At 42.6% G+C, this 13548-nt stretch overlaps 1 protein-coding gene across 1 annotated transcript in view; it reads left to right on the plus strand.

The window, feature by feature from the left end:
- Positions 1-13548, plus strand: part of FNDC3B (fibronectin type III domain containing 3B) — a 183196-nt gene that overhangs the window by 29955 nt on the left and 139693 nt on the right. Inside the window, exon 2 of the mRNA XM_058031468.1 lies at positions 7524-7662. Coding sequence (XP_057887451.1) covers positions 7552-7662 — 111 coding nt within the window. The 5' untranslated portion in view covers positions 7524-7551. The remainder of the gene's footprint in view (positions 1-7523; positions 7663-13548) is intronic.

Below are 13548 nucleotides of genomic sequence, written 5' to 3' on the forward strand. Positions count from 1 at the left end.
GGGCAGGGATGCCTTCCACTATCCCAGGTTGCTCCAAGCCCTCTCCAGCCTGGCCTTGGACATTTCCAGGGATCCAGGGACAGTCTGTGCCAGGGCCTCACCACACTCAGATGGAAGAATTTCTTCCTAATTATATAATCTAGGTCTTCTCCTCATTTGTGATCTGGAAAAGCAGAGATATGCTGAGTGTGGTTGGGAGAGTGTGTTGTGCAGTTGGCAATTAAACAGCTCCCAGAACTCTCTTAACTGTCTCTGAGGGTGGACAAGCAGCAACAAATTAGCTCGAAATGTTAATTGCTGCTTGTATTTTTGGAAGTGCATAAGATAATTTCCCTTGAAAAGAGAAAAAAGTTTGAAGTAGTTGCTATTTTAAAGCCGAGTTGTGCCAAAAACAACACTACCAAAAATATTGGGGGGAAAAAAGGAATTGGCCGCTATTGTGCAAGAGGAGTTAAATACAGCCTATGGCTGCTTAGAAGAATTAGTGTGAAATGGTGTGAGAATTGTGTGCTTGAAAACTTCTCTATTTTTGCGGCTACATCCCTCATGAGTCCCTTTATCCGTTGTGATTAATACGGAGGAAGGTGAGGAAAGAAAGGTGTGAGAACAAAGAAGGAAAGGAATATAAATAGCAAATACGACTGACTTAATTTTCAGATTGAAGAAGCAGCACAGAAAAACCCTCATGGTGAGAGTGAGTTGTACACAAGTTGTCTCTGCAGCTTGCTGTAGCCATGGTGTGTTTGCATGTTTTGGAATTGATTTTTGAGCAGCAGATGAATTTGCTGCTCTAATATTATTTGCAGAAGTGAGAATGCTGTGGAACCATTGGATTAGCTTGTCTGCCTGTGGCTTTCTGCTCAGCCATATCTAATATAAGCCTAATAAAAATTTTGAAGGTCTGTTTCACCCGTGGTGTATTTTATTCCCTTAAATGTAGTGACACCAGGTTTGCACATGAATGTGATGGCCCTCTGGCACTGCACACCCCAGGCGTGGGTGGTGCTGGGAGGAAGGCAATCTTGCTTTTCCTACATGAGTTTTCACAAGGTTTCCCCCTGGAAAACCAAGGGGGAAAACCCCTAGTGGGGTGAGGTTTTCCTTTGGTAAAAGACTCCTTTGTGTGCCAGGTTGCTTTATTCCAGTTGTTTCATCAGAGCTATTATCTGCTGATTAGTTGTACTTGCCTTGTGAAATAAGACACTGCTGCATGATGTAGTTTGACCTGATATCCATATTCCTGATGCTCATTTCTGGTACGTATTTGAAGTTATTTGGTTATTCCATTTCTTCCTAGGGTTAAGCTAGGAACAAATTCTTAGTAGTTTTTCTGTTCCTGAATGACAAACATTTCCTATGAGGGGTGTGCAGCTGGTTACAGCACAAATTTGTTGTTCTTTAAGATAACGGAGTTTCAAGCCTGGAAAATTTGAGGTCAAATTTTAGGTCTAAATAAATGCAAACTACTGAAAATCTTCTTATCGTTACCCTCTGGATTGCTGCCTTGGGAATCTAACCAGTGTGGGGGAAAAAACAACGTTAACTTTCCTTGATCCTGCACGGAATTGAACGCTGCTGATAATTCCATCTTCAGAGATGGAATTTACCACGCACATTGAAATCTGTTGTTGTTTAAGTAAACTAGAGGGGAATAAACCCACTGATTAATGACAGTGGTTAAGTTTTGAGAGGATGTTTATGCTTTTCAGCTTGCTGGAGATAGGCTCCAGCTACTGTGGCCTTTTTCTGTGAAATGGCACAGAGAGCAAGCAGCAGGCATTTCACTACCTCTTCATAAAATGCCAGTGGACTGTGTGTATGTATTCCCTCTAATCTGTTTTCTTTTGCCATAACAGATTTTTAGAATTGCATGTATTTCTTCAAAATTGTTATGAAGAAGCCCGGCTGTTTGGATGCTTCCAAATTAATCTACCGTGTTTGTAATTAAACAGAGAAGGAATGTGTTCAGGTTTCAGTGGCGCTGCAGACGGATGTGATTTAACTAAACTAATGAAGGCACATCAGACAAGACAAATTCCAGACTGTTTGTGCCTTGACCAACCATCTGTGCACATACCTCCAGGTACTGCTCATGTCTCAAGAGGCTTTTCTACATGAACAATTATTACCACTCCTCTTTGAATTGGAGTGGCAAGCCATGGCAGGAGTCTCCTGAAAGCAGCTATATTTACCACTCTGCTTTTCAGTGAAAAATAGAATTGTGATGTGTATGTTTTAATTAATCCTGAGTTTCAACGTGTGCTGTACAAAATACAGTAGGAAAATGGGGCAGTGTGTGAGTTTTGGCATCTCTTGCACATGAATTCCAGCATCAGCAGGAATGTGCAGAAGGAGCACTCCTCATTCAGAGCCTTCCTAGTGGGTTGTAGATCCATATTAAATTCTTAGTGTCTGGGAATATGTGTGTACAAATAAGACTGTGTATACATATTCTCCTTGTACTAGCAATTTTTTTCCTAGTTATTTTTCTTTCTTATTCAAAAGGTTATTCAAAATTACTCTGGACAACCAGCCATTTCTTTAGCTATATAATAACCAGCAGTAACATGATTTGACATGCCAGACTTTGATAGGATTCTTCAATTGCACATATAATGTCCTGGAAAATAGCAAATAATTTCAGGACTGTTTCTCTTTATGGAAGAAGAATAAGATATGCTGCAGGTAATGGCTTCTGTGAATACTCAATGACTTTTTAAAAAAAAACTCATTATGTTTTACTGTCTATCTTTTCCAAAGTGAGTTTTTGTCTAGAAATATTTGAGTCTTCCCTATTTTCAGGGCATGTGTTTCTGAAGATGTATTTAACTTCTCAGTGTGCCAGGTGGGACTCCCTCTGACACGAACCAATGATTCCATACACATCTTTCTTTTCACCATGGCAAAGCCCTTTTTAGCAATTCCTCCTTCCTCTTGTCCTGGTTATAACAACACAAGTGTTTGAGGGTTGGTGCAGTGGATGGGGACCCCTCCTGTGTTCACATCAGCTGTGCTGGCCATGCTGGAGGTTTTGGGCTGGCCATGCCATGTCAGGATGTGGTTTGGAGGATGCAGATCAGATGTCACAAATCCTTTTCCTTTTGGGTCAGAGAACTGCCAATTTCTGGGCATCCTCACTGCAGAACCTGCTCTGCCAATGTCTGGCTGGGGGGAGGAACAGTTGCCTTGTGGCTGCTGGTCAGCAGGGCACTTATCAACAGACTTTGGCTTTTGATAACACCAGAACTGGCCTGGCCCACGGCTGTAAAGGGCTAAGTGGGTTCCTACAGTACGTGTATTAAAGCAGAGGTAGAAAGGAGTATATTGGACTGTGTAACCCTGTGTGTGCCATCTGTGTGTGAACTTTGTCATGGGGAAGTGGTAAGGGTTTTTTTGGTTTTTTTTTTTTCAGGCTGGAAAGAGAAAATTCTTCCATTTTAAGTTTATACTTGTGTACGTTTCAAGTATTTTTTTAAATCAAGGCTAGGATTGAAGGTGGTGTAGCTTTTTACTCTTTTTGCGGTGTGTTCTCTTCTATTCAGGCAGAATACCCCTAAATATGCACTGCAGGAGTAAAATGTGTGTTTAGCACTGAATTTTAGTTGTATATTAAATAAACCTGGGTATGTGGCTCTACTTAGTATTGAAAACTCTCTGTCCTTGCCGAAGTACAACTTCTGTAATTCCAGATGATTGTGATAAAAAAGCAGAACACTTTGTTCAGGAACTTTTAATGGTCTGCTGCAGGGAAATAAAAATCCAGTCTTTGCAAAGAACAGTCACAGGACTCAATATTCACAACTCCTCTTGCCTCTGCCAGGTTCTCTGCATTCGTCTGCCATAGCTGGAAGAGGTTCTTTGGCTTTGTAGAATACAGAAGGTAGGAAGAAAATCACAGAAAGAAAAATGTTCTTGGCTTCCAGCCCTATAAATAAGCATGGGTGAAGAAACCTTCTAGGAAAAGTAGAAGTGGGTATCTTGATGTGGCTCACACTGCTTTAGGAATTTCAGGAAAACTGACGTAACCTGTTGGGTCACGTTGTTTGACCATACATGGACATTGGGTTTTAGATAGTTACACTTCATTCTTCTGTGTGTTTTAATTTTCTCTCTGGTGTCATGTGCAACTAATTTATGTATTGCTAATTCACATATTGAATTAATTCAAGGAAATGGAGTCATCTCAGGGATCAGTAGAAGGCTGCGGGACTGAATTGAAAATCAAGTTTGCAACAGTAACTTGCAGACATCAAAAGATTTGGAAGTTTTGTTTGGGGGCAGAGACATCAGACTTGGATGGTTGTTTCTTCCTTGCTCCACAGCAAAGTGGAAAGCTGTGATTTCCATATTCCTGGAGGAAGCTAGACAGGGAGATGCAGCCTCTCACTCCTTGTTGGCGTTGTTGTGACCTGTCCCAGCCAAACCTAGGGAATGTAGACGCACAGGAAATATCTTTTTAAAATTTAAATATAGTCATCTTTCTAGACAAAACCCCAAATTTGAGTTAGTACCTGAAAAAAAGGGCTGTGGGTTAGTATTTGGCAGTTCATATTTTAGCTAAGGAAGAATTCTCATATCCTGGAATGTGACCTGGCTCTTTGAGCCGTGTCTGGTGTTTTCTTCTATCGATGTTCCCAATTTGCAGGGAGAAAAAGAAATTCATTCAGACCTCACTTTCTTTGTATTAATCAGCTTTGCATCCCTGGAGGGAGGAGGAGCAGTGGACTTCAGGAGGGGTGTGAAAGCACAGCTAATAAATCTGTTTTAAGTAGGATGGGTGAACAAGTAAGCTCAAGAAGTGTGTGAGGCCCGTGTTTCCAAAGGGTTTGGCTTTGCAGTGATGCCTGCCAGCCTCATGGTAGATGTCCTCACTCTGCCTGGAGCACATCTTTGTGAAATTCTGCCAGAATTCCTGCCAGTGGCTGTGCCTTGTAGCCAGCACTGCTGCTGGTATCGTCTCTGGTGGGGTGGTACCGGACCTGACAAATAGAGGAAGCCCTTTTTATTTGTGTTTTCTTTTTCTTTTTGTTTTCTCCTTTCAAGTGAAGCAAGTGTAGACACGGCTGTAGTGACAAACCATTAATAAAGCAAAAGGAATGTAGCTGCAACACTTTAAATAATGACACGTAGCAAATAAATGTCAACATATCCGTTGTTGTGCCTGGAATGGAAATATTACTTGGAAAATATGTTGCTTCAAGCTACAGTATGGGTTTTTTTTCCTCAAGAAAATAGTATCAGTGTGATGTTTAAACTGTTAAAGCTTGGCTTTTGGATTCAGACTAAATGAACGTGTCATTTGTTTGGGGGTTGGGGTTTTGTTTTATATGGGTTTAAAATGGTTTCTATGAATGTTTTGTTCTTTACAAATGAACTTTGAATGTGAATATATACATTTGCACACAGGACAACTATAGATGCATAAATAACTGCATGTATAGCCAGAATAGTTGGAGGTACAGCTGGCTATTGACTAAATCAGTCTGTTTCCTGAAAGCTGTTCATTCATGTGCTCTCTGGTGTTCATTACTGGGCTCTTTCAGTCCTTTTCTTAATCTCAAGCAGTTAAGAAATGGCTCAAAATCTCACATACTCTCTTTTTCCTTGGTAAACAAACAGAAACCCCAAAAAGTGAAGTCACACTGCCCCGCTCCCCCTCTTCTATCCCCAAATTCCAACACCTGTGAATATTGTTGTTGGACTCGGATGTTTCTCAAAATCAAAACCTGAAACTGTGGAGTAATGAGAAGCAAAGGCTTTAGGATGTACCATTCTAACAACAGCTGTGTCTCAGGCTTCTGGAGAGCTTCTGTTCTGTAATTGAGTCTTGGATAAAAGGAGGGATTTAATTTAAAGGTGGATGAAAATACATTGCCTCTGTTTATGTCTTGGTGAAGTGATGATTAGAACAGTGGTGTTTTCTCACAGATGAGAACAGTGGAAAGAGCTGTGAGAGTTGTGCTAAATTTGGTGCTGAGTTCAATTAAAATCCTGGTCTTGAGCTGTGTGGCTGGAGGTCACATTGCTGGGTTTGCACACCTTCTGGAAAATAAATGTACTTTCAATCTTCTGGTTTCCCTTTGATGTGAAGGGGCCCATTTGATGACAGTGAAAGTATAAGACACGTGATTCAGTCTGTGTGGGCACTGCCATCACTTGTAAATCACACAAGTGCTTTTCCTCAGGAGCTGGAGGAGCTGCTCTTGGTCAGGCTGGTGTTTCTGGTCATGAGGCTGTGCAGGTGATGGGATTGAAGAGCTCTGGAAGAGGTTGATGAAAATGAAGACAGTGTATTTCAACTAAAGTAATAATTTAGTTGTTAAACTAAAAAAAAAAAAAAAATTTAAAAAAAGTCCAACAGTATTTGGGGCCAAGGGGATATAAGATATGCAACATCCAGCATCCATGGAATGGGATGCTCCAGCCCTGGTGAGGCTGGCTCAGTCCTTCATCCCCTCTGAAGCAGCTGAGTTAAACTCCTGGTTTATGGCCCTCTAGTTGTGTCCCATGCTCTTTGCCAAAAATTCCTCTTTCTGTACTCTGGAGTACTCTGATGATCTTGTGCCAGCTGATCACCTATGCTGCCACCTAAGCCACAGCATTTTTTTTTCTAACCTGAGTTTGGGATGTATGTGAAATGGTTCAGGATGACATTGGGGTTCTCTGGCAGGAGGTGTACGAAGGAGGCTGCTCACCCCTGGACATGTGAGGTTGCTTTGCTTTAGGAGCTGTTGTGCAGAAGTCGAGATAAGCTGTGTGATGAGATCATCCATGTTATTCACTAGAGCTGTGTTATTGCCCCATAAACCAGCATGATGATACCCTTAACACTGAATTAAGACTTGTTTTTACAGGGCAGCTTCTCATGGCTTTACTGATGCTCGTGCATCACATCAGTTAGCTGTGAGAGGGGGAGGGTGTGCTGGAAGTGATGTGTGATTTTTCACAAATCCTTACGTGATGTCTTCATTTTCTGTTGCCCTTCCTGGAACGGGGTGTTCAGAACATTGGGATGTGCTGTCCCTCCTGCTCCAGCAGAAGCCTTAATCCTTTTGGGTCGTGATTAAGTGCAAGTCAGGTGTCTAGTCTGTGTTTTGTAGTGGCAGTTCCCACTGTTTACAGGGCCCTAGAAAGAAAATAAAGATGTTTGGCTTTGAAGCGTGGCTGTTGAGTGAAATTGCTGTAGCATCTTAACCCGTCTGGGTAATTCCAAGAGCTGTGGCAGCAAGCAGGATGGTGATTTAAGAACAAAACTCTGCGTCTTAGAACCTGCCTATTTCAGCCATGAAGGCTGAGGTTTATAACTGTGGGAAAGAGTGGAAATCTGGCTACTTGGTTTTTGGAATTCTTGCATGGAAACCTGGCTTTCCATGCTCTTGTTCTAACAGTTAAAACCTGCATTCAGAGCCTTGAGCTCCTGTTACAAAACCAGGGCTCCTGCTGAAGTTCCTGAATGTAGGAACGACCTTGTGAAGGTGCAGCAGGGTTTCTGCAGGGGTTTTAAATGCTGTTTTCTCTTGCAGGAAGTCCGTTGAGGAAAATTCTCCATGAATGTACGTCACAATGATGATGACCGACCAAATCCCGCTGGAGCTGCCGCCGCTGCTCAACGGGGAGGTGGCCATGATGCCCCACATCGTGAATGGCGATGGATCTCAGCAGGTCAGAAACTGCCTGCCTTAAATTAACTTATTTCTGGGTCAACAAGACATGTTCAGTATAGGGAAGATGGTTTTCCATAGCACTAGGGAGTGCAGAGTGTTTCCTGGGATGTAGAAATCTGCTTTTCCGCTGAAAAGACTTAAAAAACAATGATTAAGGTGTACCATTAAATTGAGTGGTTTTGTTTGCATGTGTGTTCATTGAAGTAAAAATAGTGGGAAATGGCTATAAATGCTGCATATTTGAGGGCTTTGCAGGAAGTTAGTCTTATCATTTAGATGTGCTCACTCTTGTCCAGACATCTTACTAGCATTTGTGGTGAGATTTTAAGATTTTAAAAATGCTGATCTGAGAAAAAAAATGGAAGTAAGAAAAGAAGTAGAGAATAGCAGTGATGTGTGATATTCTTTGCTTACCTGACTATACCTTTCCCAGCAGGCCTGTGTGCTACCCTGTGCTTCATTGAAAGAAACAGGTGTGAATTTTGAGTGGGTTTTTGAACAAAGGCAACTTTACAGTTTGCTTTTATTTTTTTTCCTGGGAGATGCTCTCTAATAAGCTTGATCAGAACTTGGTGGAATGATCCTGAGACCACAGCAATGCCTTCATGTCACCATACAGCCTGGAGGTTCAAGCTGGCTGGGTGGAACATCCCCAAATGTGTCATCTGGGGTCAAGGAGTCTCTTTGGAGAACATCTATCTACCCTGGCAATATTTTTGTGCTGCTTAATTTGGTTCTCCCCTTAACATAAGAAATTTCAGCCAAGTATTGTAACAAAGGTAGAAGCAAGCTGTCCTTCTTGAATCAATATAAGAGGTCATTTTGTTACTTCTTGTTCCCTGGATCATTTGTTCCTCCTGCCAAGCTGTGTTTTGAGTTAGACCAACCTCAAGAGGAAGAATAATTTCTGCTTTCCTGCTGAGCTTCTAAGTATTTTTAGTTATCTGAAATCTCATTATGATGTAGACTTTCATATTGTGATTAGTTTGGTTTTTAAGTCATTTTTGCAAAGTGTGCTTTGATTTGAAAAAAACCAGAAAAGAATGCTTTCAGTGGCTGTATTTACCAAATCCAATATTAGTACATTTAGATGAAGGAACAATCTAATTCGTACTAGAAAGGATAATTGTTCTTTAAGTACACACTTTCCTCCTTGCTGGAATCCACTTGCCAGGTCAGACTGTCCTGTCAGTGTGTCCTTCTGTGTTCCAGAAAGAAAAAGTGAAATCTTTTGAGCTCTCCTTTGAGATGGTGCTCTAAGCCCAATCTTTCCATTGCCCCATCTTTGGTGACTCAGCAGCCTGGCTGGGCAGATGCCTCTGTTGCTTTTAAAGCAGTTTCTCAGCTAATGTTTTGCATTAAAAAGAGTTGCAGGTGCACTGGAAGCAGATTGCTTCTTGCTTTTGCTGTGTTATGCAAGCACCACTCAGTAGAACAGTTCTGGGCTGGGTCCCTCTTCTGTGTGTTTGCTGGATGATGCTTTTAGATCTCATCTCCTTATCTCTTGAAGTACCTGTAGCTGAAATGCCAGTTTTCCATCAGACTTTTTTAGATTCTAGTCTGGATGTGCCCTTCTCTGTTGCAAAGCTTAACTACCTCTATGCTTTGTCATTTTCATCCTACTCCTGAAGCTTTAGGTGATGTCTTTGCTTTTTAAAAGTACAGTTCTAGAGATGGAATGAAGTTGGAATAAATGCTTTGTTTGATCTTTGCAAATGAACTATGTTAATTGCTCTTAACGTGGTTGTAATGTGGAAACAAGTGATTGTTGAAAGAGATTTATTTTAGGTACTTGTAAGGTGGGAAGAGGCTTCAGGATAGATTCACACAGGGACAACTTCCTTAAGAAAGATGGTTTGTAGACTCCATAAATAGGTTCTAGCTTTAGGAGGACACCCATTTACAGGGTGTAATTACAGTCTCCATTAGAAGCTGGTGGTGAGAAGGCATCCTAGCAGAGCTGGGGAAGGATGAGGAGTGTGGGGTTTTGCAGGCTGCCGGTAGGTCAGTGCCCCGTGCTTTGGGGCTGACAGAATGGAGGTTCTGACGGAGAATGGAGGCTCTGGGCACCCTGAATGTTGCTCACCCTCGTGTGTTACTGGATTTGTGGAGCCTCAGCTGTGCCAGCATCACAGAGCTGCATCAGGAGCTGTGCCTGGAAATGCTGAGCTCCAGGGAAAAGCCTTTCCTCAAAGGACCCGTTCTTACACACAGAATAAAGCAGACTGGAGCTGGTGAAACACCTTGGCCTTGCCAGCAGCCAGCTGGAGAGTGATGCAAAAGGCAAATCTGCCAGTGAACAGGCCTGCAGTGTAAGGCAATTGCATGGGAACATTCCCTTTCTTTATCTTCCTGAGAGTGAGGGCTGCAGAGCTGCACAAGGCAGGGCAAGGAATGTCTCTGCCTGCTTGACAGTAATCCCTCTTCTCTAGACTACCCAAAATGGCATTTCTAGCACTGACTTTCTTTTTCTTTTTAGTTTCCCACACTTTATTTCCACTACTGCTGACTGTGTTTAATGCTTTCATGTTGCTTCCAGAGCTGTTTCTGCTTCTAATCCACTTGTAACTCCTTAGGGGATTCAGGGAGCAATAATTAACCTTTTGGTCCAAGAATTTCAATGGTTTCCTGTAGGTAGTACTCCACTACAAGCTCTAAAAAGCTTGGAGTATAAAGTGAAGGGGCAGCTAGCTGTGCTACAGCACATCTGTACAGAATGTTGGGCTAATTAATGGGGAAGTTTTATTTCAGCTTGGTTCACTCATTGCACCTGCAGAGGTACAGCAGGTTTTCTGCTTGCCTGCTCTTTGTGAAGCTGTGTTTACCTGCCCTGTGGTTTTACCACTTGGCTTGAGCTTAGGCACTGTGCACAGTGCTGTGTGTGCTTGTTCTTGTCTTTTAGGGTCGCAGGCTTCAAATGAGGGAGACAAGAGTACAGCTGAATGAGGAACAAGATTTGGTGCTTTCCTGTGCACCTTGCAAACAACTGAGGGCACTTTACCTGGGTTTTGCACTGAGCCACAGCATCTGAGCTGAGTGAATGAACTTGCTGCCAAAATTTAGTTACTTCTTTGTGGTTTCTCCGTTTATTAATTTATTTTTACTGCTTCTTTGGTGTGTGTCTTTTAAGGTTGGATAAATCAGGAGGTTCAGGATCTGCCACTTGTGGGTTTTGCTGTAAAGAGCACTCATGGTAAAATGACTGAATTGCTTCATGCCTCTATTAATACCTTTTTTTGTCCAGTCAAAAAAAAAAGGTTTTTTTCAGATGCAATTGAAGTATTCATTTTTAAAAATCAGCTTTATTGTTTAAGATGTAGCATGTTCCCTGATTTTTCTTACTGAAGAGATGCTGGAAGTGTTTAGCCTACCTGCTCTGTGTGACTGAGGGATGTGTTCCTGAGAAGAGTATTGCACACAGAATGCTGTGACTTCTCTGGTCCTTCCTGTGGGATGCACCTGGAAATTTATTGGGGCACAGTCTTTTAAAGTAGATAATGGAATGGATACAAGTGATTGCTTTGTTGTTTATTTTCTCTTCCCAAAAGATGCAATGCATTCCATAAGTTATGTGCTGTAGAAACTGCAGTTACAATAAATGTTAATGGTTTCAAGCATTTGTGAGGAACCTGTGGCTGGATCCCAGGTGTTGCCTGTGATGTTGTGATGGGGAGCTGTATGAAGCATGCTATATCTCATGGAAGGGAAGATTCTCCACACGGGAAAATGTTTAATTTGGAGTTTGAATAAGCCCTGCAAGCTGCTCTTTGTCTTCAGCGAGGAAAATGTTCTCATAAGGGGGAAATACTTTAGGTGAGCTCTGGGGCTGGATAGCATCACATGGATTCAGGTGAACATCATCCTTCTCACTGCTGTGAGAGGCCACGGAGCAGGTGGGGGATGATGGCCTACCTTGAGTGTCAGTTTTCTGCTGTGGGCTCAAAATCTTGCAAAAATAAACAAATAGTGTACAAAAGAGATAATAGTGTATGCCCTTGGTCCTTATCAGGTTGCATTTTGCCTTTGCACAAGTGTTTCCCCACAGTATTTGTAGTTTTATATCATGGGGTGGTTTGGATGGAAGGGACATTAAAGCCCATCTCTTTCCATCCCCTGCCATGGCAGGGACACCTTCCACTATCCCAGGCTGATCCAAGCCCTGTCCATCTTGTCCATGGACACTTCCAGGGATCCAGGGGCATCCCCAGCTTCTCTGTTCCAGGGCCTCCCCACCCTCTTAGTAAAGAAATTTCTTCCTGATATCCAATCCAGAACTTCCCAGAGTCAGTTTATTTATTTGTGAACCTGAGCTTATGCCTGCATTGGCTTTGTGGGTGCTTCTTTAGCCTCTTCCCCTGCTTCCTCTGGCCATGAGAGATGGATATTGGGAGCAAGGGAGGCACAAGTGACACGTGCTTGGCTTGTCGTGCAAACTTAGTCTGGACATACTCTGTGGGATTACAAATATTTATAGTAGCTATGCAACTCAGTAACATCACTCAACAAACATGACTTTCAGCAAAATAGAATGACATTCTTAAATGCAAAATAAGTGCAAAAAGAGCTTTATGGAGATAACAAGCGTTCTCTGAGGATGCAGCAGGTATAGCTGGGCTTCAGCCCCACCTGGATTAAACTGCTGAGTTAAACATCAGAGTACTTTTTAGGAGAAAGACAAATCCTTTGGGGTTGTGCTGCCGACGCCCTGCTCCCAGCTGTCCTGTGCTCCAGCTTTTTGGATGGGAGGAGGCCAGGGACTGGAAGTGGGCTGGGGTGACCTTGGACATGAGACCACACCCTGAGATGCTGCCAGCCACCAGTGAGGGCTCCAAGTGACCCTTCAAATTCTTCTCCTCTGTTGCCATCTCATAATTGTGCATACTTGGGATGATGAATATTGGAAGAGGCATAGCACAATTAAAGATCATCTGGGTTTGTTTTCATTAAAATAGAGATGTTATCTTTACACTTTTTTTTTATTGCTTTCCTCAGATTTTTTAATTAAAAGCTTTAGAAACGAGGCTTCTCCTGAAGATCTTTTGTGTGAAAGGAAAGGGGGGGGAAGCTGTGTTCCAGGCTGCAGAATATGGTTTTGTTGTTTATGAGGAGTTGGGGAAAAATAAATCAGGGAATTAGTTTTATATACGTAGTGTGTATAAACAAAAGAAGTTGCAGTGTGCCTTGACATTATTTGTCCCAGGCAACTGGGACAAGTCAGGGGTGTTGGCTGGAAGGTGCCCTATATATAAAATACTCAACATGTGCTGGCTTCAATGGTTTGGCCTCATTCCTGCATCTCTTTGGTCAGTGCTGTGAGGCTGTGAGCTCTGGGGGTTGTGTGCAGCATGGGGGGACTGGGTGGTGGGATGGGTTGTGGGGAGCACTCCAGTATTCCAATTTTGGGAAGAGAGGAGCTGGGGAGGGGTTGCAGCCTCTGGAATGATCGTGCCTGAGGAGCATGGGTGCTGCTCCTGGTTCTGAGCCACTTTGGTTTCATGTCCTCCCTCTGTGCCCAGCCCTTGCTCCGCTGTTGACCCACATCAGTCACACCTTGGCTATTCCTGTTTGCTCTTGATATTGCTGCCTTCCCCCAGCAACAGCCTGTAAATGTTTGCTTGGCCTCCAAAGGTGGCTGATTTGAGCATCTGTCAGTAAGGAGTTATTTCCATACCTATAACATTTTAATAGAAGCTATTGTAGATAAGTGCCAGGCTCTGCCCACAGACTCTGATGGAGGGACAAAGCTGTGTGGCTGCTGCTCTACAGGAAACAAATTTGTTACTGGAACAATTTGTTTGCCTTTAAAGCTCCTTAAGGATGATGCTGCTTCATTTTGACCATCAAAAGCAACAGTTGTGAATGGGAATATCACCTTTTTTAATGC

Source organism: Melospiza georgiana, chromosome 10 (genome assembly GCF_028018845.1).
Source record: "Melospiza georgiana isolate bMelGeo1 chromosome 10, bMelGeo1.pri, whole genome shotgun sequence".
NCBI classification, from domain to species: domain Eukaryota; kingdom Metazoa; phylum Chordata; class Aves; order Passeriformes; family Passerellidae; genus Melospiza; species Melospiza georgiana.